The following is a 27442-nucleotide window of genomic DNA, read 5'->3' as shown; positions in this document are numbered from 1 at the left end:
AGTCAAATCCAACAATTAGCATTGGAAATTATAAGGGTGAATTAGATATACTTAATTAGCAATATATTGCGTGATATAATCAGATATACAACGCTCCAGTTCAATGACTCACTTCACTTACAGAAGTTGGAGAAAAGAAGACACAATTACATTTGATTATCGAAGGCTGTAATTGCTTTAGAGCAGATTATGAGCCAGCGACGTTACGTGTTCAAAGATTACTGGTGAGGGAAGAACCATCTCTGCAAATAGTAGCTCGTCATCATTACGACCTTGACAAGTTCAACACAAGTTGCCACCGGATCAAACACATATCCAACTGAAAAACCGAAAGAAACTTCTAGAGAATCCGTGATATATAATTCGTCAAGAGAACTGCTACCTATGATTAGAAGTTGATTTATTTTCTTAACTTCGTATAAAAAGTGGTTGTTGAACCCTTGTCAGTTTCCTAAACCATTTGACACATTCTAAGTTCTGTTAACAAATAACGATGCTTTGCGATCAGTGGAATTCTGAGAAGATAATCTACTACGAGTTCATTCCAAATGACTGCAATATTAACACCGACCTATACGCCTAACTACTTACAGTGGATTTATGTCAAACTGATGAAGAAGTACTCGATATCGGTAAAGTGGGTTTTAGTTATGGCAAGATAATGCTAAATTTCTCATTATTCGCACAATCTTGAGAAACTGATATAGTCACATTCAGTATATACAAGTGATTTGGCAGAATAGGATTATAACTTGGGTCCACATCCTTCGCAGGCGAAATTTCAACAGTCTCGTAAGAGTTGGAAGTGGATAGGAATTCCTTCCCCGGAAAGCAAGGGAAAAGATCTTCTTCCCCCGCCAAGAAAGGATTGGTAATGCTGAGGTAATGAAGATCGAACTTAAAAATAGCTTCAATATGTGCAGCAAAAAGCTTTAAACGCTAGCAATATTTCTCTGTAAAGTTTAAGGAATAAAATGATAAAATATTGCCAAACTTTTGATATCCACGTCAATATTGTCCTCTGATTTTCAGTTTTAATCAAATCGATAGCCTTGAAATTAAAGCTGAATAGGTGAGAAATTTCCCAAATGTTCTGACGAGTGTTAACATGCTCCTCACGCTCAAAAACTAAGTTATTTTATTATATTTTTAGGTTAGATCGTATTTCCTAAAACAAATGGCGTGTCTCTTTAAAATGATAATGTGTTGAAAAGTTACGTTATGAAATTTTTATCTACTTGAAAGTAGTTAATCGTGCTAGCTAGTGGCATTTTCGTGATTTTTAATTAAACTTTAGGCAATATTAGGCTTAAAGTTTATACATTCTTAAAACTAGTTTTCTTACATTTGGATAAATATTAACTATCCTCTTCTATCATTTATATGCGATGTACTAAATTATTTTTATACTAAAAGCATATCATTACGCAATTATTGATGAGACTTCAAATATTTAGGCAATGGTTCAATGAAATGTTGCAAACAGTGTCACCTAAGCATTAGGAAAGCACTTGTTCCAGATTCCACAGATGTTGCTATATAAGTTTGCAGGTCTTCACCAAACTTTTCAATTAATCTCACAAATTCTTATTTAAGACAAAGGGACTATAAAACGGTAGAAAATTCATCTGAATATTTCTTTGGCCTGTTGCCTTGCATTCGAGATAGGGGGGAAGTGATTCTTCATGAAAAAGATTTATAGTTTGTAAAAATGTTAACAAAATATTAATGTGACCGAAAATCTTTGTTTAAAGATTGCCAAGGAAGATACATTAATAGACAATCGATGATATTTATATTTATTCAGCTTGATATTGTCCTTTTAGGCAGATTTTACTCTCCAGTTGTTTACGAATTTTACAATTGCAGTTCAACATTTTATGTAGCTTGTAATTAACAACTATCGACTTCTTTTTGCTATATGATGACAAATACTTCCTATATACAGTTTTGGGCTAACCCTCATTGTGGGCTCTGTTGAAGGGCGACTACTCGAATTTTTGTAACAATGTCTTGCAATCTGCTGTCCCATCGAGAGTCAGTGCTCGTTCAAAGCTTTATTTCCTTCTTCAGCTAGGTGTTTACTGAATTTCTTTGATATGGTAGTTAAAGGATAGAGTTAAAGATCTTTTATGTTACAAAATAGACACATTCAGACATGATTTCACTACGTTCTCAGGGTTATGTATTTTTGTTTTCAGATGCTTGCTTTGGTTTATACAGCGCTTATCAGTTACCGCTTGACTTCTGATATAGAGATACTAGTGAGTTTTCATATTATATCAACCTCTAATTATAATTTGTCATATTAGCTTATTTAAAAAATGAGTTTATTGCGTGTTATATGTCATTTGTAAAATTTCTTATTTATTTACTTTAAGGCTTGAAAGCAGCTAAATTGCTAAAAAAACTTTTTAAAATAAACTTGGAAATCGTATAAAATGAAGGCAAATCTTGAGATCAAGAAAATATTCTGTATTTTCGGCCAGTTTATTCAGAAGAACAGAAAGGAATAATACCATGAAAAATAGTATATTCTGAAGAGGAAAGAATCTTAACATTAACAGAAGATATATCAAAAAGAGGATATATTTTATATTAATAATAATAATAATTATTATTATCCTACCCAAAACGCCTGGTAAGGACCAGTCGCACGTGAGAGTCATTCTTGGACAGGGCGATGATGTTGGCTACTGTTTCTTTACTCTTTCCTCGAAGTAAAGTTCCATTCCATTCCAGGACTTCATCACCTATAGGAAAACATATAGAAAAAATTTTCACTTTTTTATTTATATTATTTTCACTTAGTTTTAGTTTTTAAATTATGCAGTTCTAATGCAAATGAGTTAAATTTCTGTTTTTAATTTCAGTTAACAACAGTATTTAGACAATAACAATAACAGATGAAATATTATTATATAGTGTTTGATGTTGGTTGAATATTTTGGCTTCAATTGCTTGCACAATGAAATGTTTTCCTTTTCTTTGATTCTTCCTTTTGTCCAAGAGCGGCTTGGGATATTTTTTTATATTTTCCTTTAAACGTGACATTCTGCATAATCTTATATTAGAAAAGGCTAAAGAGAAAAAGATTAGTGTGCGTGGACGCACTTAGCTGGTCATTGTTTACGTTTACGGAGTGTTACCTTAATTTTTTGTATTCGCTAAACTATACATATTTAGGATGTAAATTGATGAAGACATTAAGATTTACTCCGGATAATTTTACCAATGGCAGATTGTGAACAGTTACAGTGTTAACACAGTCCATTACTCTATACAAGGCCAGATATGGTTATCTCTTTATTATGGAGGCACCTAATAGGTGGGCCACCATCGCCTCCTATGAAGGGACGGACAGTTGCAACCATGCCTTCTCCGCAATTCGAACCCAGGCCCTTCGGTATCGCAGTCAGCTTCCATAACCACTATACCGCCTGGGAGGCATTTGCTCGGGATATCTTCAACTACAAAAATTGTTACTCCTTGGAGTTGTAAATCAGGTTAAAAGTTCCCCCCCCCATTTTATGGTATGTTTATTAGCAAAGTCTATATGAATTCTTAAGACAAAAAAATACTAACTCACTATTCGAAAACATTAGAAAGCATCAAAATGTTTAGTTTAATTATTCTTTGTTTTGAAGTTGAGGATGGCAATGATTCTTAAAGGAATTTTAAATGGAATCCTAATTTCAAGACTTTTAGTTTGTAAAATGGGTAATATGTTATTTTTATGCATTTAAAATTATGAATTTTTTTATTCTGATAATAGAGGCAACAGGCTGTCATAAGCCTTTTTATGACGATTTAAATATATAATTTACATGCTCAAAATTGTTTCAATATTAATTTTAAGATCTTATGAGATATATGAGTTTTACGGCATGAGCTGCTCACTTTATTATTGTTAATTTAGTTTTTATTTCCAGCGTTAACAGTGGCATCAGCATCTTGAAGACTTTCATGATTTCTCTTAGTCGATTCGTTAGACAATCGAGAACTTATTAGTTATGCCATTATAACGCAATTAGGCAAATGTTAAGTGCGCGCAGGCAACAAGAATACAGTTATCACTACTCATCTCAATTGATTTTACAAATACGTGGACGATTTAAATACTAACACTCTGCCTGAGCCTTGTAATTTAGGTTTGATTTGGTTCATTTCATTACGGCAAAGTACTCGAGAGCTATTTGCCTAGGGGCAAATTGCAAATTGCTTTGCTAACTTGCCTAATAAAGAATCCTGTAATGCGCTTGCGGAAGCGTAGCTTTTTCTTTTTCTCCGTAGTTTAGCATATACAGCACTTTCTGTCTCGTATCGTCTTAAATGGCTGCTATTGAGCGGTTAGATTACGAAATTAAAAAATCTGATGTGTGCACCACATGACTTCCTTCTACGGAATATTAAATCATACCCATTTTTTCTTGCATTTCATTTAAACTTATTGGATTGAATTAAATCTATTTCGTCGTTAGCGCATAAAAAAACAATAGAATAAATGCACTCTTCAAAATTCACTATATTTTTTTTTACCACAGCGACACTCTGGCTCTAGGTTCACTTAACAGCATTACATTTCATTCATGTTTGAACTCAAAATGCACAAAATTCGCATCATCTTAAGAATTATCAAATCGGTGCCACGTGTTCTATTCAAATACTATAAAAATCTAAAATGTGTAAAAGAAATTAAGCAAACGAAACAAAAAAAAAAAAAAAAAAAAAAAAAAAACAGTTTTTTACAGACGATTCAGTATTTCTAATTTAATTAATTCAGTTCTCACTTCGCGACAAGGCAAAAATACATTAAATCTCAAGATGTATGTATTGAAAATTATGAAGTAAGTCACGTATTTCCTCGAATAAATTCCAGAATGGATTAAGCATGATTTAATTCGCAATAATAAAAGAGGGCGTTATCTTTGTTATTGCGAAGCTTACTTTCTCTAGATTGACAACAAATCTACTATTCTGCTGTTTCAAATGTAAACAAGCTATGGCCGCCATGGAAAAAATTATTAGGCTTAGCGGCACTTAAACAACTTTTAAATTGTTGATAATTCTAGAAACAGCATACAGATTTACTAAACAACTTTTAAATTGATAACGAAACACATCGGCATAAAAACCTTAACCGGAAGATAAGAACAACATAATTCAATCATTTTTAAAGCAAAAAATGCTCAATTTAGAAACATATAAGAATAAAGAAACTAAGATCACTGAGCCGGGTAACAGAGTATATATTTATATACATATATTTATACACTTTTGGTGCGACCGATTGCAACCAAAATACGAGGTGCACATCAACATGTTATAGCAGTCCTATAAACAGAATTTCAACGTTCTGAGGCTACTTGTTTTTCGGCCCACCAGCGGTCGAGCGGTAAAGTCGCTGAACACTGGTAGTTCGGTCCGAGGTTCGAATCCCGCGAACGGGCTGGCTGCATGGGTGTTTTCATGGTTTTCCCCATGTGTAACGTGTATACGAGCCAGTTTCCCTTAGAAAGTCCTCCACGAAGGCATCCCTCCCCTTAGGCAAATAGCCCTAGTGTGCTTTGCCATAATTAAATACACACACACTACTTGCTTTTGAGTTATGTGAGATACATACGTACGCACAGACGCCACAAAAAATTATCTTCAGAATTCATTTTAAATTAGCTTTGAGGGAAAAAGAGTCCTTTATCCTGTCCTTACGTACAGATATCACGAAACACATCGGTAAATTTCATTCGATAGCGGCAAATAATGGATATTTACGTTGAAATATGATGCCTGAAACATTTCGCGATTACAATATTTCCTTTTTACTTCGTACAAGGAAGTAAAAACAAAGAGATGCCAAAACGTAAGTTGACCGAAGAAGAAACTTTAGCATATCGAGAAAAACGATTGCTAAGTGCAAAATTCTAAATCTAAAAAATAAAAATCTGAAAGCTTTTAGACATTACACGCGTTTTTTTTTTTTTTTTTTTTTTAACGTTTTGTGTCACCTTTATTTATTAAATATCATGTTGATTGCTCTAAAACCATAGAAAATCAGTTCAACAGCAATATCGCAAAATAATTTAAAAACGAGCATATCTTTAAAATTTCCGATACACAGTCTCGCACGCTAGAGATAAAAATCTTTTTTTCATAGTGTTGTCATTGCTCGCTTTGAAATCGTTGAGTTCGTTAATAAAAAATTCGTTAAAGTTTTACAAAATATGAAATCGATAATAAAACAAATTCCAAATTCTAAATTTGGGCTTCCAGATGCCCATATTCGGTGAAAGATTACGTTATTCAAAACTGGATATTTCTAGATACCGTTATTTTTTCGTAGTGCGAGAAAGATACATACATTCATGCAGATTCTTCGTTATTTAATTTCTTTAAGTATAATGCAGGGCTCTAATATTTGAGGGCAACAATTTGAAAAGTGAACCGACATTTAAAGTTGTCCACGGAAAATGCCAAAACGAAATTAATAGCCATTTTGGCTTATCGCTCTTTGGGGTAAAAATTCTTAATTAGCTAATTTCGTTATTCGCAGTTACAGCTCAAAAAGGAATAGTTATTTTAAATAGTTGAATAAAGTTTTTACAATTTAGTCCACGAACATGATTAATCTTGATTTTTTAAATGAATTGCATATCAGAGTAACATTTTTTTGAACTGTAGCTTAAATTAATAGATATTCTGAGAGGATTAATTTGCAAAATGAGTCTTGTTATTAGCAATAATTTCTGTTTGGATAATCACAACAGTACCTTTTTAAATGGTGTTTACGTGTTTTGAAGGTGCGCAGAATATGTTGAAGACGCGAAAGTGAGCGCGGAAACTTTAGGAATTGGCTTAAAAACTTTAGCAATCGGAGAGAATTGCAAAGCTTTAGTTTAAAATAAGAGAAACCTTGAATGAGACCGCATAATCTCCTAGATAGTTGTAAATTTTAAGTTTTTCAATAGTTTTAGATGGCAAAGAATTGTTAAATTTTTATTTGAGACTTGATACATTGTCATTGTAAATGATCTTATATAAAAGATAGCTGTCATAGCCGTACCCTAAATTTTGGTATTTACATTGGGCAATGAAGTTTGAAATTTTTGTATCCGGATCGAATATTTAAAGAGCTCTTTGATTTTATACATCGAAAAATAATGTTCAGAGAATTTACTAATTGAACTCTAGAACTGGCAGAGAAAGTTGTTGGGGGTGAGATACGTATTCCAATAATATTCTAAAGAACTTATAAAATAAACTGCCAAAATAAAGCCAACATAATCTGACTAAAGATTCTAAAGCACCTGTAATGATCTTCAAAAATTCCGATGTTATGCTTTACTGGATAATTTTTAATTTATATCGTTCAGAAAAGCAGACGCTGAAACAATAGACTATAAATCTTTATAGCAAAACCTGTGTAGATGCAGGCACGATTTTGATATAAAAAAAATTATGATAAAAATCTAAGATAAATATTTTTCTAGCAACATCAACTTAAAAAAAATTACTGCTAATAAATCAGATTTGATAGAAAGAAAGTATGCTCCATAAAGCCAATTGAATAAGCTAGTTGAACAGGAGACCATGAACTCATATTTTCTCTCGGCTGCATGCGATTTTTGTGACTCGCCTTATGTGAAATAAAAATGAGAATCAATTACGTTTAAAATGTCCTGCAGGATGGCATTTCTCCGACTGTGCAAATAACTCGTGTGTTTTATGTTATTCAAACCAACTAACGAAAAGGTTCCTAGGTTTTCTCAAAGAACACTTTGCTTACTAGAACGAATATAAGTAATGCTTGTATTCGAACAAAAAGTTAACCAGGCGTCGAAGAGTAAGAGTGGTAATTCTTGTAAACTGAACAGAAATCTCATACTATATAAATTAAGTACACTATTCCTAATTAGAAGTTCATAATTCTTTACGCACAAGAATGATAGCATATCTAGATTAAGTAATCAAATGTATAGATCAAAACGGTAAAATATAGGTTATTTACAATAACGTAGGGTTAGTCTAAATATTACAATATATTATGAAATTTAGCTGTAAAGCATAATTTAATTAAAATATCGGTATTGTATGGAAATATCAGCAATAATAAAAAAACTGAGTATTTCGAATAAATTTGATTAAACGTTTTGCCGCATTCGGTTATAACTCCCTCCCTCCCTTCCGCGTGAATTCGTGCTGTAACCGGAAGCACGTCAGACGCTTAATCGGGAAGTCAGGAGTTTAAATCCGGCAGAGGCATTGAGGATTTCTTCAGTTTCCTGACTTCGAAAAATTATAAATCTAATGTCTCAATGCATCTTTAAAAAGTTATGAAGAATCAAATATTTTGTGGTCATTTTAGGGTTATATAAAAAGTTTATATTCGCATTGCATTAAATTTTTTAATCTGATCTTAAATACATTTGCATCATCAAGTTAAATATTTTGAATATTAATTACATATATTTTGTATTTTAATTTGTTCGTTTTATTTTCTGAATTATTATGATTATCTACGGCAGTTTTGCCTAAAGCACCTCTTTCACCACTGTTAGAAAATCTCCCCTTCCCTTTCTTAAACTAAAAAATATACATATATTTATTCAGATATAGATTAGTTTTTAATGATGAAGCAAATGGAGTCAGGTCGACCGCATTCTTCGTCTGAAAGTATGAAGTTTTCCATAGCGAGAGAATTCCTTGTGTCTGAGAACTCCTGATCTACGGCTATATTAAGAACAGCAGAAATGAGCAGTTATGACTTAATAGCTAAATAATAAATAGTTAAAACTATTTTAAATCATTTTGTAGTTACATAACTATATTTTTGATTATTCGACATACATCAAAGCTAGTTTATTCCGACAGCGAGAAATGAAAGGAACATATTTCTGAGTAAATCTGAATCGTACTTACCGGGTCGAATATGCCCAACATGGTGTGCCAAACTGCCTTCCCTTATGTCTTGGACTATAGCGCGAAGCACTCGCGTTCTATCCAACTTTTGGCCTCCAACTATTTTCATTCCTAGTTTTTCATATGACCGGCCGTCGGGGAGGAAATCTTTGTGCAGCACCAACTCAGCCAACCAATACCTTCCATCCTTCGACAATTTCCAGTTCACAGAATTCTAAAAACATGACCTCATGTACCAGGTAACCAAAACATGCAAAATATTAAACTATAGCTGAAAATTATAATGCAATTAAAATTTAATTATATTTTCGATGCCTATTTAATGAGAATAGTAAAGGAAGAAGGAAATAAATTGAGTAAATGACAAAACAGTTTATAGCATTAAAAAGTACAATTCATTTAAAACCCGCGAGAACGCGCGTCGGGTCTTACAGGCCCGGGCTAATATTCAATGGGTTGCGAAACCTCTCCCCTTTTAGGAAAATGGTTGAATCTATCAGTACCTGCTTTCAAGGTCACCTCTTCCACTGCACAGAAGGTCATATTTCTCGAAGCTGTCTTGAGCTACGAAGGCTCAGATGCGTAAGCACCTGAAATCAGGCCCCTGGGCTGGTGAGCCGCAACCTGCGTGTAACGCGAGGAGGAAAACATGACTTTCCTACCATAACATAGAGGTCAGTTGACAGAGAATTCCAGATAAGGATTCTCGATGAAGCGATGGTGAGCCTTACGTATAACAAATTCGGAGGTACTCCGAGGATGGAAAGAAACGATCAGACCGCTGCTGCGTGTGCGGAGGAAGATAGAATTAGAATCACGACGTCAAGAATATAGCTGCGTGAATTTCCTGTAATCTGATTGGTTCGTAAAAGGAGAGGTGGTTTTATTTTTCTAATTCTGCAAAGTTTATGAGGAGCATGGCTGCCTGAAAACCTGTTTGTAGCTTCTCTGCCGGACTTTTAGCACCTCTGATTTGTCCTATGCACGAGATACTGAGGTTAAGAATAGGTTAATCTTGTCATCTTGTATCCATGCCACAGCGTCGTTGATGTCCTTCTGTGGGGGCGTAATTTTACTTTTCAGTTTCTCGCTATAAGTAGCTAGATTTTCTTCTGAAATTTTCCTCAGCAATTGGGATCTGTTCTCTTGGGGAATTTCCATCGGTTCTGGTTTTTCCTTGATTTTTGCGATTTTCTATGGTGTGGTCCATTCCTCATCTGCGCCAATCTTCCGCCATCTGCGGAAGATGGCGCTAATGATTGCATAATGAAGAGCGTTTTCTTGCGCATGTGCAGTGCAATCGGCGCCATTCTGAAGTAAGTGGTTCTCTTGGAAAGGCGCATTAAAATGTAGCTCTTAAATTCCTATTGTCGAAAATGGAGCAAAGAATTAACATGATGATCCACACACAGGTAGGCCGCAGTCCGTACGCACGCCGGAAGCAATTGAAAAAGTTCACGATATGAAACGTGATCGTCGAATACTCGTCAATGAATTCAGCATGGACAAAGAGACAGTTCGGCGAATTTTGGCGCAAGACCTAGGCAAGCGCAAGATTTGTTCCAGATTCGTTCCTCTACATTTAAGGGACGAAGAAAAGCAATTGAGTCTGGACGCATGTGGCGAACTTATCGACAACGCTGATGCTGACCCTGAGTTCCTGGACAGGATAGTCACGGGAGACGAGTCTTGATGTTATCAATATGACCTGGAAACCAAGCGTCAAAGCTCCGAATGGCGGTCTCCAAGTTCACCAAGGAAGAAAAAATTTCGATTTGAAAAGTCCAAAATCAAGGTCATGTTAATCGCTTTCTTCGATTGCGACGGACTCATTCATCATGAATTTCTTCCTCCTAACATGACTATCAATGGACAGTTCTTGACCGACTTTCGAAAACGAATTCGTAGAGTGAGGCATCATTTTCAACAAAATGGGAGTTGGCTGCTGCTACATGACAATGCCCGCCCACACATTGCGTTGCCTGTGAGGCGATTCTTAGCCCAGCATGGTGTCGTTGAAATGCAGCATCCACCATACTCTCCAGACCTAGCATCCGCAGACGTTTTTCTGTTTCCTAAGCTAAAATTCGCTGAAGGAAACAAGATTTCAGGATTTCGAAGCCATCAAGAAAACTGTAACGTCTTCCGAAATTTGTACAGCCGAGCACAGACGTGAATTACGGCTGATAGGGATTACTTTGAGTCATATTAAATTGCTATGTGTTTGAAACCTTTTTTCTTCTGAGTTATTCCATGAGTCCTGGAAATTAATAGCCGGACTTTGTAGTATATTATACATATAATTATTAAAAGAAAGGAAAAGTCGGATCTTGATTGATTGTATATACGTAATTTAATCCCTATAAAGGCTCTAACAATTCTTTCTCGCTTAAAGTCGTAACCCAAAAGGAGAACAAGTCAAATTAAACTTGAGATACGTATACAATACTGAATATAATACAAAAAGTACAAAATATAAAAATAAATTAAACATGTACGAAACCTAACTAACCATTTATATTGCTATTGCACAAATATACGTATTTTAATGAACATTGTATATTAAAGATCCTTTTCACCTTGTTCTATATTTTGTTCCATTTATAAAACAACCTACACATAGATATATATAATTTAAGGATTCCATATTAACTACTACATATAAAACCGAAAGGTGCATCAATAATGTATTTTTCGGTATTATTAGCTTCGTTCTGAAGAATTTTCTGCAGTCTAGTTTGCGTTATTTTATTCATAAATTTCAAATAAAATCAATTTAATATTTATATGCCAATAGAAAATTAACCAAAAAGCAGCGACCACAAAGTAATTGGAAAACAGTCTTTAGGCGTTATAAAGTTGAAATCCATTTGGGTTCAGACTATTTTCTCAAATACTCAGATACTTCGCATACACGTAACATAGCATTCGAAATGCAAAAATCAATATTTACTAAATTGATTGATGTAACAAATATCTGTCTTTCAATTCCTATGGCTTTAGAAAGACGACGTTATTTGCCTATTTGCCTTTGTTTATCGCTCAAGAATACGTTTTCATTGTACAAAATTGCATTCATTCGAAGAGTTCAAATTGTATTTTCCTCGGTATAAAACTTGATGCAGTGAAATTAGATGTTTAAACGGCCCCTGCATTTTCTCACGACACCGAGCGAGCAAGATTATCCCCTTTTCAGATCCCCCCCGTGAAAAAAGGGACTGTAAATTTACGACTAGACTACATAATGCTAATTTCCTGGCAAGTACCTTCTGCTGTTGACGATGCGTATCTTCGTTCAAGGTGGCGCTGCTGCTGTTGTCGATGGTTTTTCCGGTCTTTAGAGTCGAAGCGAGGGTGCCTGTGGGGATCTGCGTGGGGCCGACGCGGCTCCATGGGTAGGCCTTGTGGATAAAATCTGCACCACCGCTAAAATAGTAGAGAAACAAGTGAAAATAAGATCTTCCTGGTATTCCAGGAAACGTTTTGTATGCTTAAATCAACATTATGTTATTTCTTTATTTTTCGTTATCTAAATAATCAAGTCAATACAACCAATTAAAATACTATAATACAAAGAATGAAATGGTTTAAAATATTATTACAGTTTTAGAAATTAAAATAATATGATTCATTTATTTTCGATATCTAAAGAATCACGTTAATGCAATCAAACAATCAACAAATTAGTTGATAGAATCCAAGATCATTTATCAACGAAACAAATTTTTGAACGTCAAAAATACGGAAGCATTTAATGTGCACATTGCTTAAGTAAAATGTGAAAACTCTTGCTTTCGCACGGAACGGAGCAAATCAGTTAATCTGCAGATTAGCTAGCTAATGTGCACATTAACGGACTTTAGCGGTAACATTGATGTGAAAGATATCAGGATGACCATTGGCGGATGGAAAAACCTTTGCAATTTGCCAGGTGAGTTGCCGTTTAAAATGCTAAGTCTTTAATAATATTTAATGTTTAGATTTGTATATTTTTGTGCGTATGTATTTTATTATATTTAAACTTTTAATTGCAATTTTTTTTAACTTAGTGTTAATTTTTTTTTTTTCACGGGAACCACAGTATCACATTTGCTTTAAAGCAATAGCATGAAGAATTTCCTTTTTACCTTGTTTTCGAATTTTGCAACTCAATGCGCAAAATTCGTGACCGCACAGGTCTTTTTTAGTTCGGTTTTTTTTTCTATCTTAAATTATCTATCTATCTATCTATCTATCTATAATAATTTATTTCCTAAACAGTATTGATTAATTGATTATATTATCTCTTAAGTTTAATTAAAGTAGAATTATTTTAAAAGTGTGAATCCATACTGGTAAGTTATATTTTGAAAGATGTTTTGAAGTAATTTGAAAGCCAAATTTTAATAATGTTTTAACGGGGACTGGAGTTAAATCATCATGAAGAATAAAATTTCAATTGTAAAAGGAAAAATTGTTCATTGAACGGGAGTTGGAAAGAAACCAACTCCCGTTCAATGAACAATAATTGATAAAAATACGTAAATACGAAAGCGTTTCGTCTTTACTCCAGTTATAACTTAAAGCCAAACCGGCAATTCTAGTCAGGCCAAATATTTCCGCGAATAGAAGGAATTATGAACCAATGCTGATACTCAAAGAACTTATTCTTATGAAGCATTTTAGTCAATTCAATTTGGAGTAAAAATCAATTACTGTAGAGAAATCCTAAGTAACTCGAGTAACCGTCCCCGACACTTTCATGTTTATGCATTTGAGTACTATATTATTTGTAGAAATTAAACGTTGGAAATTGTCATTATGAAATCGAATTCAAAGTAAAGTTGAAATAAACATAGAAGATTACAAAATAAGATAAATAATGCAAACTTTGTGAAAACAAATCAAAGACAATATAAAATAATATAAAAATAATATAGAAAATAATATAAATAAGATCAGTGAATGTACATGAAGATATAAAGGTCAGAAAAGGTATTAAGTAACTTACATTCTTTCTAGTGGGCGAGTTGGCAAAGTGTTCTCTTCGTGTCTGACTCATAAGTGCAGGGTGTCCGAAAATTCTTAGCGGCAGTGGGGGGCTTTGAATAATATCAGTCGGTAAGACTTGGGTGAAGTAATTTATGGTAGTGGGTGGGGTTTGGAATTCTTGAGGGATGTATTTTGTGGAGTTCTTATCTGAGTGAGACTGTCTGTTAAGTTTTTTTTGAAAATAATAGTGAATGGAAATTAATTAATTTCTGGCTAATTGTCGTGTCGCAATGATTAAGAATTTAAGAAAGGAAAAAGGAATTTTCACTGTCCAGGAGCTAATAGACAGACTAAAGGCATGAAATAGGCCCCTTTTTTTAGTAACAGTATAGTAACAGCATAAGTCTGAAGACAATTATCTTTTTACAATATATACAACTGAGTAATTACATTATATACAAATCCTTCAACTGATAGTCACCCAACTTATACCGCCTTCTCAGGTTTAGGAACAAATTATCATATCTCTATCAGTTAAATGATTTAGAGTGAGTATTTAACGCCTGCTCTTTTAAGGCAATGGTTGATAAATTGAATGGGAATTAGATTATTTTTGAGAATTTTAATAAGGATCAAAATTTCGCGTTGTAAATCTACTGTATCTGTGCATATAGTTTTAATTCGTTGTATTTGATTAATTATAGTATTGTTAATTACTTTTTTGGATATGTTGGAGTTCCAATTTATTAATTTGTTAGTATTGAAATTGAAGTTTCTTGTTTTGTCAAAAAGTAAAATTCTTTTGTAGTTAATGATTTGAAGATCTAGAAAGTCTATGCTATTTTGTGAATTATTAGTTTTATTAAGTGTAAGACAATTCGGATAAATCTCAGAATGTTCAATTTTATCAAAATTATTAATTGTAATAAGGTCATCAATATATCTGTAGGTGTGTTTGTAGTAATTTAACTCTTGTGGTTGTAGATTTTTTTGGAAGTTAAATTCTTTGACAAATAAAAAGATATTACAGATCGAGGTGCTGGAATGTAAGCCCATTGGCAATCCTCTGACTTGTTTAAAAAGTTGATTTTGAAACTTGATGTAGTTACGTAAAAGTGTGCATTTTAGGTAGGTTTTCCATTTGTCAAGAGTCATGATATTGAGCATATTAGGGAAATGTTTAGGTAGATCAAGTAGACTGGTATAGATTTCTTCTAGAGGAAGTGAGGTATATAAGTTTTCAAAATCATAGCAGTTAATGTTTTGAATGTTAATGGTTTGAATGGTATTAATGACAGGAGTGTTATTATGAATGATCCAGCAATAGTTATGATTAGTGTTAAAATCATTGAAAATAAATTTACAGATTTTATTAAGTTGAATTGCAAAATAATAGTCTACATTTTTCTTGTAATTATTAGTTCCATTAGCTATAAATCTGAATTTTAATGGTGTTTTATGGAATTTGGGAATCGCATAAAGATTAGTAAATCTGTTGTAGTTTGCATTGAAAGTAATATTGAGTTTCTTATGAAAAGTTTTAATCCTGTTTATTATAGACGTTTCTGTAAGGTTGGCCAATTGATAAGTATTTGCGTTGAGAAGTTCTTTATGAATAATTTCAGCGTAGAATTGTTTTCATATAATACTAAAGTTGTTAGTTGCTTTATCTATTTTTGTAATAGTAAAAAGCTGTTTTAATTTATTAATATCTGATGTAAGTTGCGACCAATTCAGTGTACTTTTAAACTTGAGGTGACTGATTTCGGTGGATATGCGTTGAAGAATTTTAGCTTTCCATTTTAAGAAGGTATCTATGGGTAAATTCAGTTGATAGCTTGCTTTAACTATAAATTCGTTGATGTTGTTTTCGAAAGTCTTGTAACAGTAATTTGTAGTCATGTTTCTGACTGGTCTAAATTTTGTACCATAACTCATTAGTGTTTTTAGTTGATGGTTTTGTATGATATTCAGGTTGCCAGTAATTATGTGCTGGTGATGACAATCTACGTAATTGCTGTAAATTGGTGTCTTACAATGTCATTCTGTCGTTTCATCTATTTCATGGTGGTTAGTGAGCAAGTTGCTTAAGGTCCTTTGATATTTAAATGCAATCATTGGTATTGTGTCAACTGCGGGGAAGTAATCTTTACAATCTCTGATGATTCTTGAGAAATGAATATTGTCAAACTGCGGATGCAGAAAATTGACTTTAAAATAAATTTTGCGTTGAGTGAGACTATTAGAGAGTCTGAAAAGACTAAAATCAAGAATCATGTCTTTAATGATTTTTTTCGGACACCCTACACTTATGAGTCAGACACGAAGAGAACACTTTGCCAACTCTCCCACTAGAAAGAATGTAAGTTACTTAATACCTTTTCTGGCCTTTATATCTTCATGTACATTCACTGATCTTATTTATATTATTTTCTATATTATTTTTATATTGTCTTTGATTTGTTTTTACAAAGTTTGCATTATTTATCTTATTTTGTAATCTTCTATGTTTATTTCAACTTTACTTTGAATTCGATTTCATAATGACAATTTCCAATGTTTAATTTCTACAAATAATATAGTACTCAAATGCATAAACATGAAAGTGTCGGGGACGGTTACTCGAGTTACTTAGGATTTCTCTACAGTAATTGATTTTTACTCCAAATTGAATTGACTAAAATGCTTCATAAGAATAAGTTCTTTGAGTATCAGCATTGTTTCATAATTCCTTCTATTCGCAGAAATATTTGGTCTGACTAGAATTGCCGGTTTGGCTTTAAGTTATAACTGGAGTAAAGACGAAACACTTTCGTATTTACGTATTTTTATCAATTATTGTTCATTGAACGGGAGTTGGTTTGTTCCCCTTGAAAAGTCAACTAATTTCCGATCAATGACAATGATTACATGTTTTAATTTTTCCTTTTACAATTGAAATTTTATTCTTCATGATGATTTAACTCCAGTCCCCGTTAAAACATTATTAACATTTGGCTTTCAAATTACTTCAAAACATCTTTCAAAATATAACCTACCAGTATGGATTCACACTTTAAAAATAATTCTACTTTAATTAAACTTAGGCGATAATATAATCAATTAATCAATACTGTTTTGGGAAATAAATTATTATTAACTAACTTTGCAGCAATTGCGCAAGTAGTAATAACTTGTATTCGCACTAAATGGATTTAAGATCATACAACACATATATATATATATATATATATATGTATAGATATATAGATAGACAGATAGATAGGCAATTGCCGACAAGACTGAAAAATCAAGAAACGTAAAGATTAAGGAGGCAAAGGGACAGCTTTCAAGCAAAAGAAGTGTCGGAAAGAAAGCAGAACATATTATGTTTCAAAAAAAAAAAAAAAAAAAAAAAGGGGGGGGGTTTGAAGTTATAGAAAACTGTAATTAAAAAAAGAAACTCCAGGAAAGGAAAATGAGGCTACGATGATAAGCTGTTAGGGAGATTCGGAGCCAAGAGGAGACGGACAGACGGGCACAAAATGGCACAGAGAACCCAATGTTTAATGCACAGCTCTGCGAAAGTGAGTTACAACAGGAGCACATACTGCTTAAATATAGATAGTAAAAATGTAAAATTTGGCGAATTTTTTTGCGTTAATTTGGTGAAATACACTAATTTGGGTGTATTGCAAAATTCTGCTATTCATACAACTACAAAAGCTTTCAGAAATTTATATGGCGAATAGCGGCATATTCGGATTCCTTCCTTCATAAGGCTCCTACATTTCCTTTAAAACTATATTTCCTACATTAAGAAATGTTCACCTTTTGCATACTTTGCTGTTCCATATGATATAGTTAACAATTAAAGTATTTAGACTTATTAAAGTATGTAGAATTATTGTATTATAGATATAAAAACAATAAAGGCGGTTAAATCAACTTGTTGAATGCAAACACGTAGTTGAGTTGCGTAACAGGTTAATAACAAACTAACAGTTAATAATAAACTAATAGTTAATAGAATAAAAGTGCACAATAAACTTTAAAATTTAGTTACAAAATAGTAAAGCTATTAATGTGCTACAAATAAAATATTTCTAAACAAAAAAACAAATACTTCAAACATATTCTAAACAACAGCCTAACATTCAAATTAAAAGTTGTCCAGAAAATCAATAAACTGATTGCTATAGCATAAAAATTCACCACCCCCCGCTTTGTTATGGGCTTGCTCACTTAGAATGTAAGTAATTCACAAAAATTAATGCGGTTAGATTTCATTCAAGAAGAAATATGTTTTCTACTTATCATAATGTATTAGGAATATATATATATAGGATGGCATCGTGCATTATAAGTGGATGACGCGACAAGCTGTGAAAATAAATCTTTTACTTTTCCGATGATAGAATTCAGACGATTCCGTCGGTATGTGCCTACATACGAAGCACTTTTTTTTAAATACATAAAATTTTAATTAAACACACATGTTTCTGAGTCAGATGGGATATAAAACTATGAATTTAAATGGGATTTTATAAAACGTTTCATTAATTTTCTAAATATAGGCAATATTTAGTAAAATTTTAGTGAAAATTTTCATTTACGCCAGATCTCCTATAATAGATTCTAATGAATATACTTCAATAATCTTTACACAGTATATAAATAACATACTTACCTGTGTTCTGTAGCAAAAGATTTGCTGTACTTATGAAATGTTTTGAAATATTCAAAACTTAGTACAAAAACTCAAAATTAAAGCAAAAAAATCCTCTTTTCTTCAAAATACTGTCAATAAAATAAATAAATAAATACAAAGAGATCAGATTTTGCTACGGAACTCAGCTAAAGATGAATAAAACATTTTGGCAAAATTTCTTTTCAATATTCTAAGTACATTTTGAGAAATTAACGTAATCGCAATCACTTTAAGTAACGATAACGTAATCGTAATCGCTTTAAGTAACGAAAAACACAATTTCTCAGAAAATGCATTTAAAGATTTTAATACAGCACAGAAAATTTTGTTGCCACTTTAGACCTTTAAAACTCGCCGTATTTGTATGTTAAGCCCTCTTTTACTTCATTCTTAACTAATTTTGACTTTCTTTTAGCATTTTTCTGGATAACTTTGTTGCTTGTAGAGATTGGCGTTTCGATTTCTGAATTCGCTGTTTGTCTATTCCCATGTAGCTTTCAAGCATAATGGGATTAAGTCCTAAATATCTTGAATTAAATAATAATACAGCAATATGTGCACCTAAAAGCAATGTTTTCAGTTGGACAAAAGTGTCTTTAGGTAAAATAGTCCTCAAAAGGTTATTAAAACACTCGTTATTGTTTTGAGTTTTCCCATGTAGGAATTTTATCAGCAAATCAAATCGAGTTCTTTTCAAAAGTTCCGAAAGGGACTGCATAAGGTGAGAGGAATACAAGTCCAGAACTAAAAAAAAAATACCTTTTAATAAAGAATTATAAACTTTAAAATGTTTCATTAAATAGCTAAAATAATAAAATCACTTATTTCCAAACCGATAAATTGGTTAAAATATTGATAGTCATTAAGATATCTAAAATAACTATGAAGATATCCAAAGCACAGTCAGTGAAGAAAACTCTTTTCCACGGAGAGATTAACATTCACTTCAGTTTTTGAAAAGTTGATAAGGTATTTTCGTCTTTCTTCGAGCATGCTTTCTGGTTCAAAAAATCTAATGACTCAACAAGTGGTGGACAATAATTCGTCACTACCAGAATTTATCGAATGGGTCTCCTAATCCCCAGTCGCCCTTTGAAAACAATGGGGTGGGAAGTGTATAAGGTATTTTCTCCCTGCTTCCAACTCGGTGCTTATTTGAGAGGTCGAGGTTAGAGTCCCCGCCAGGGTACTGCTCATTTTTCGTGTCTCCTGCTTAGGGAAACAAAACCTAATAACTCTACATGCTTAAGAAGCAGAACGCTGATTAAATTATAAGGAAGCGCACGCTTAAAATTGTTTGAGTAGAAGTTTTAAAGACTGTGATTAATGATTTTAAATGTGCAGTCGTTGCTCACATGTTTGTAGGTGGTTTTCATGTGTTTATTTGTAACAAGCAAAGATTTAAAATTAGGTAACAGAGGAAGCTGCAGGAATCAAAATCTTGCCCAAAAATGCTTAATTAAAAATACAAATCTTTCAGATTTAAGGAAGATTTTCGTACTTATTGAAGATTTTAACTTGATGATAATGTGTCTCAAATACAATATTAGAAGTTATTCACAGTAAAAATTTATAACGTGCAATGAATAATATGTTTTAAGAGAAAGAAAGAGCTTTAAAAATTGTATTAACTTTGATCAATTCTATCGTACTTAATGCGTTTTAAATTTCCAAAACCTATTACGTATGTTCTGTGTATTATTATCTGAAAAATACTCAACAGAATAAAACTTGAGATTAATTTGAGTTTAATTTCATATTCCTTCTTTCTGTGTTTTTATGAACATAAAAAAAAATATAAATAAATAAACTTAGACACATTTGGTTGCAAGGCTAACACGTGATCATGTCGTCGTTGAATCTGCAGTGCATATTCATTATTTTTCTTCGTGAAAAAGTTCTGTTTTTGAGTTAAATCATATATGAATCATTTTTTTAAATTTCTTTCAAATAGAAAAAGGACTAAAACCACTATATCACGATATTATTTGATACTAATTTTTGCTTTAAATTCAAATCTGAAAATGAAGAGCCATTTGTAGTTTTACTAACATATTACTAATAAACTACAAATATAAAAATTATTATTAGTATATTATTAAAAAATATAAACATGAAAACTAAACAATTGCTGAAGTCATTAGATGGAAATTAACAGTTCTAAGTCGTTGTATAATATTTTTAATGGAGAGCGCTACCTTTTTTTTTAGAAACTTCAATTTACATTGTTTAGCGACCGTGTACTGAGCAGGGTTAAACAGAAGGGGTAGCTCATTTCTTTGTGCGATACATCGCCAACGCGATCCTCGCAGTCTATGTCCCTATGTTGCATCTGCTCTGACTTCGCCAGTTTAAAACTACGATGTGGAAATCCCAAATTAGTTTTGATCACATAGATTGATTTCTAGTAAAGAAGCTAAGTCAGACTGACAACCCATGGGCCGCATGTGGCCCTCGAAGTAATTTTATGCTGCCTGCGAATACATTTCCCGTAAATTAATTAATATTATTATGAAAAGAATTTGAAAGAAAAGTTTACGATTTTAATGGTCTGGAGTCAAGTTTTATGTTATATTCATTACGTAAATCGAAAGTAACTGTTCGGAAAATCTAGAAACAGATCTGATTAATTTTCACTGTGATATAAATCTTGTTCGAAGATTTTAAGATACAAATTTTCTTAACTTTTATTAGTACTTCTCAAAAGATAAATATCTTAAGAATTTTTGCAATAAGAATACTCGCTTTGATTTTGAGTACATTTACGTGAAAACAGTTCTTTTTGCAGTAGAAAATTAATAATTCTACGAAAAGGACCAGATTGCCGATGAGTATTTACAATTTGTGATGATACCTTTTAGTAATTTCACTTCAAGATTACAAACTTTATGATAATCGAAATGTCATGAGGTGGTGTAGCTGAAACGTGTAGTAAAAAAAAAGATGTTTTCAATAAGTTACAGTGAAATATTATTTTTTCTGTTTTGGGTCATAGAAAAATCTGATAAATAAAAGAGACTAGGTTGTCACTATTTATTCTCAAGTTTTGTCCTTCTTGGAAAGCTTTAGTTTATTTCTCTTTGATTTAAATTAAAAGTAAGTTACTTGGTAGCTCAATATATTAATTGGTTGAATAAATAACAGTCTAAAAATTTTAACATTTAGCTCTCTGTTTGAAGTCTTAATTGTGACCGACTGACATTTCTTGCAGATGCGAACTTTTAAATTTCAGGCAAAATATAAGTATACATTTGACATTTTTCTTTGCTTTAGTTTCATTTGTATGTTTTTACAGATATCTAGTAAAACGGTTTTAATTTAATTAAAAAAAAATATTTTGATAAAAAAAATCTCGCCTTTCGTTTTTTTTTTCTTCTTTCATTTTTTCTTTTTTCTTTTTCTTTTTTTTTTTAAATTTCTGGCCATCAGCCACTTTTAAATTACGTCACATTTGATAAATTGAGGTAAGACACAAACCGTTAAAAAACGTCTCTTTGAGCGTAATATAAAATCAGATTTTTTTCAAAATTTTAATGTATTTATTATTCTTAAATTGAAAATAAAAGTGCTTTTCAGATGTATGCCAAATTTAGAAGTAGAGTAAATCTACACATTCATTCAATTCTTATTGTTAATATTGTTACTTATGCGCGCTTTTCTGACGGTAACATCAGCCCAAACCCACGAAAATTCTTCGAGGCAAAGAGCGCAAGATGAGCCCGTCGTTAGCAACAGCCTAGAGCACCTTACAGGTGACAGTGCGATTTAGCTCAGCTCCGTCCCCAATTTTGATGGAAAGCACCCCGGGCTGATGGGTCTCCCACCCCTATCCCCTTCCATTAAACTACATGAGAAGATTTTCACTAGCCGCATATTTAGAATGCCGCCATGCCGCACAGACACTATACATTCGCTGGCCTTCCCCAGGATTCGATCCCGGGCCCTTCGGCACGGCAGCCAGCGACGCTGTCCACTATACCGGTTGGGCGTCTCCTCATATGAATGTAGAAAGTTTAAATATGGAAAAACAGAAATTTTTGGAAGAGTTAACATGGACTAAGAAGGTCGTTCTACATACAGCCACTCAGGCATCATTGTAAAATATAAGTAAAAACGTGTTATGGACACCCTACTTTGTGCTTATTCACTGAAAACTCGTTATTGAATCATTGGACCGAGGACACTGCAGCTTTGAACTTTGTATAGAGCTTCGCGGGAGGTAAAATTACAACACATATGTCTGTCAAAAAGGACTTTTGCAAAAGAAAATAATATGCAGAAACTGTACCAAAAATTTTGGATAACAGTGCCAATTGCAAATGATGTGCATATATTATAATTTACGTTTATTAAGTAAATGGCGATTAATATTAATTTAGAATACTTAATAGCATTAATACATTTTCGGCGTGTTATTTTATCTTAATTAGGTGATCAATGTAGTTTAAAAAATTTATTAGCATTCAGGTATTGCCAAATGAAATTAAAGAAAAACTATTTGTATTCCACAGATTAAACTTGATTTAATGTATGTTTCTGTTTTAAAAAATAACCATTTCTAATGAAAATATTGCAGATTAAGTTAATTTCAGCAATATGAAATGTATATCAGATAGATTGTAATAAAGATTTTAGAATTTAATAAATGATGTTGAAGGAGCCTTAAGTAGCAAATAGTGTCATTTCAATATCGTTTGTGTTATATCTGAAAAAAATTTACAACACCTACAATTTATCCTGGTTTACGGCACCATTGTTATATCTGAAAATTTTTGTTGCTGTTTTAATACCTTTAAACTTTGACTGATGGTGCCGGACAAAAATTAACAACAACAACAACAACAACAAAAAAAAAAAAAAAAAAAAAAAAAAAAAAAAAATCAAATAATTCAAAACATTCAAAATCTATTTCATAATATTCATATATCATTTCGACATTCTTATAAATATTCGTATAGTAAATCTATCAATCAATCGCATATCATATCTATCAATCAATCGTATATCATATCTATCAATCAATCGTATAGTGGTATAGTACAATTTAGCTTTTAAGGTTTGCGTTGTGAGTAACCTATGTAAAAGGAAATATCAATAACTCCAAATTCAATTAAACTCCATGTTTCTTAAAAGCCTCCCGGCTCAAACAAATGGAGAGACATGACAGACCACAGTAAAATATACACAGCATAAATACACAAATGCCATTAAATTTTAAACACACATTTATTAAATTCTTGACTATTTTATATAATTAAATAATGGATAACTGATCAGTATCCTACCACATATTTTCTAAGTCAAAATAACACATAATACTACACCAAATTACAGCTTACATTAACTAAGATTAACATTATTTTTTTTTTTCAAATTAAGTAGGTGTAACAAAATTTAATCCTCCAAATAACAGGTTCTTATTAATTAGAAAGTAACGTTTTTCTAGCTCACAAAATTCAGTAGGTGAAACAAATTTTAATCCTCCCAAAACTGGCATTCACTTGAAATTACATATAACTTCTCAATTATTCTAACTGTAATATTTAATTTATATAAGTAATAACAATATGCTGGTAGATAAATCACATTAACTGTTCTGCATTCGGGAAAACTAAGAAAGAGAGAGAGAGAGAATATATACTTAAAAAAAATTTCACTCACAGATGGAAAACAGTTTTTCCTGATTAGCCGGATCCTTAGTGTCCAATCCACATGGAAATGAGCCAAGCCCATATTTCTTTACTGTCCATTAGGTGGGAACCAATAGTCCAATTTAGAAGGATCTTTTATCTGTCCATTGGGTGGGAACCAATAGTCCAATTCAGAAGGATCTTTTTTCAATTCAATAACAGGTAGCTGAATATACACCAGTTTTTTAGCACAATCACGTGCATCATCGAAGCATCGAGGCAACATTTATGCTGAATGTTTCGGAAAAAGGCTCTAGGAGATTAACCGGCGAGTTGAAGAGAGTAAACCTGTGCTAAATTTTTTTGGTAGATTTTTCTCTATACGTCTCAATCAGCTCTCAGTAAAAATGCTCTTTGCAGCTCTCACACAGTTCTCCATACATCACGCAGGAAAATGTTCCTTGCATCTCGCACAAAACTTTTAAATATCTCGCAGAAAAGAAAACGGTACCCAGTCCCTCTTGCACAGGAAGCCCGCAGCAGAGCAAAGCGCCCCACGATCTTTCTTTCTCTTTCACATCGCGGCTGCCCAAAATTCACTCAAATCAAACTCCGATACAACATCACCGCAGCCCGCTTGTACAAGTCGCTCGCCCCGCAAAACGTTCTGCTTCTCCTTTCATTTTCGCTCAGAAAAATGAATCAGAATGATCTCTAGCCTGGTGCAAGCACCCAGGAAAACTCGGTTTCTCCGTCTCTGTGAGTTCATAGGCTTTCAAAAAAACCACAAAATTAAATCTTACCAATCCCGGAATTTTATGTTATCTAAATTGAGAAAATGACACACCCATGACGAATCAAACACCAGAAAATCTGACAATGAAATCCGAAAACATCTGCACTCATAACGTGAGAAAAAAAAATAGACCCCCCAACTAACAAGTGAAACTAAGCTTTTACGAAAATCCAATTACCAGCCACCCCCACTGTCTTGAAGTAATAAAACTGAAAACTTACAAAGCGACAGGAAAGCGCTTTCCGTTTCACACGCATTAGCTAAGAAAGACCCTAGTGCCTCCATTGTTAGTAGAAAAAAAAGGCTATAACCAATAAACCAGATGTGTTTCCTTGCAACCGTCTCTCGCCTTTGTTACAATTCCTACTCAAGAATAATGAGTTAAATAAAACCTTAAGAGCTTAAGAATACTTTTTTCCAGATTAAAATACACATGAATACAAATAAAAATATTAGAATAATAATAACTTGAAACACATATTAATAATTGAAATTCTCGACATAACATTTCCCCCCACGCACCAGGGAAAAAAAATTTTGAGCATCAAAAAATTTTTTTTTTCAAAACAAAACAAACAGCTTTTCAAAATAGTACCAAGTTAAGTGCCATACAAATAATCAACTCAAAACTAGTTGTCACGGAGAGCAGTGATAAAAAAATTAAAATTTACTTACAAAGCATTGAGTTTAACAAATTAAATTCAAAATCTAAATGCAACTCACATAACCAATTAAACAGCAGGAGTGAAGTGTAAAAAAATCCATTTGCAAAAACAAGTTAATAAAATTACACAAACCGAAAAAAAGATCACTAGTGAGGGGAAAAAAATGCACTTTAACAATTCAGTCAGCCAACAGTGACAACAAAAAAAAATCCTAAAAGAATTAAACACTGAACTGAACCAGAAGTTGAAACAAACGGAGAACACCCCTAGGAACGGAAAAGAGAAACTTGACCAAAAAAAATTAAGCCGAAAGAATCTAGTGCGCATCTAGAAGCAAAACGAAAAAAAATAATTTAGACAATCTTACTGGAGACAAGGAAATTAAAATTCGGACCAGCCGAAAAAATCCTTAAAATCAAAACACTATTGTGTCAAGAACTCGAAACCAAAACCAAAAGAAATTCACACAAATGCAGACAACTCCTAGACCAAACCAGTTGAAAATACTGAGAAAAACCTTTAACTATTCTTTTCATGAAAACAAAACCAACACTCTTCAAAAAAAAAAAAAAAAAAAAAAAAAAAAAAAAAAAAAAAAAAATCAAAGTCATAAACCATTCAAGCTCAAACCAAATTAAAAATCAAATTCTGAAAATAGCCAAAATGAATTCAACAGACAGAACTGAAGCAGGTTACAAACAGAATTTACACGTAAACAAGAAAGTGTCCAACAAAAGGGTTTGCCACAATTTTTAAAGAAAACAATGCTGCACCAATGTTCTCAAAGTCTAGATCCTGGAGAGTAATTAAAGAAAAGAAGAGTATGCATTGCACTCTAGGTAGCAATCGTAAGCATGACAACTTCACATCAAAACCACAAAACTGCAGGCACAAAACTGCAAAAGCCAACAAGACGGAAGTGTTTATACAGAAAAAATCTCAACTCAAAATCTCAAAATCCATAATCCCACAAAACTCAATTCTATACTTCTCCTTAAACCACTTCAACACTTCAAAACAAAAACTCCTTGAAATACACTAAACCTCAAGAGCAATCACAAATTTTTAGTAACCACACAGTATAACCAGAAACCAGAAAAGTAAAAGTTTTTGAAAGACAACCAACTTGAAAACAGAAACTTATTACAAAACTCAGTGGAGTTAATCACTCTTAAAAATCTCAAAAATCTCAAAATCGAATCAAAATTCTTCTCAAAAACAACTTACACTTTCACTAGTATCAAAGTTTAAATTTCCAAACACATTTCACATCCACTTTTAAAGTTACTACAACACTGCAACAAGTTCAGCCAAAGAAAAAAATTAAATTCAAAATCAAAACAATAAGCTATTAAGCTCAAAAATTGACAAACCAAAAAAAAAAGTACTGTTAGAACAAATGTTAGACCACTCACAAGTAACCTCACTATGAATCTACCTTTAAAACTACTTGAAAAGCCAAAACTATGAGTAAGAATAATATCTTTTAACTACATTTCCAAAACTTCAAACAAAACCAACTCTACCTTTCCAAAAAATCTTTGTTTTTCCAAAATTCACAATTCAAAATTTTGCTGTAAATGCAAAACTCTCTATTTTACTGTTTTCACACATTTCTCAGACAGCAATAAATGTTCACAAAATTCACAAACTAGGTAGAAATTCAATTACTCAAATTCAGAAAGCTAAACAAGAAACTTCACTCCGGCTGAAAATTAACTTAAAAAAAAAAAAAAAAAAAAAAAAAAAAAAAAAAAAAAAAAAATTCAATCAA

The 27442-nt window shown here is 32.4% G+C and overlaps 1 protein-coding gene across 1 annotated transcript in view; it reads right to left on the bottom strand.

Annotated features, from left to right (window-relative positions):
* LOC118200366 (regulating synaptic membrane exocytosis protein 2-like) overlaps positions 1 to 27442 on the bottom strand; it is a 472906-nt gene that overhangs the window by 407626 nt on the left and 37838 nt on the right. The window contains 4 exon segments of the mRNA XM_085809579.1: positions 2630 to 2753; positions 8917 to 9130; positions 12183 to 12248; positions 12250 to 12342. Of these exon segments, the coding sequence (XP_085665705.1) occupies positions 2630 to 2753; positions 8917 to 9130; positions 12183 to 12248; positions 12250 to 12342 (497 nt within the window).

The sequence above is a fragment of the Stegodyphus dumicola genome, chromosome 2 (genome assembly GCF_044657685.1).
Source record: "Stegodyphus dumicola isolate Sdum_Otavi_A_Nest chromosome 2, ASM4465768v1".
Classification (NCBI taxonomy): domain Eukaryota; kingdom Metazoa; phylum Arthropoda; class Arachnida; order Araneae; family Eresidae; genus Stegodyphus; species Stegodyphus dumicola.
Note: the sequence above shows the minus strand (reverse complement) of the source record. Positions and strands in the feature narration are given on the sequence as shown.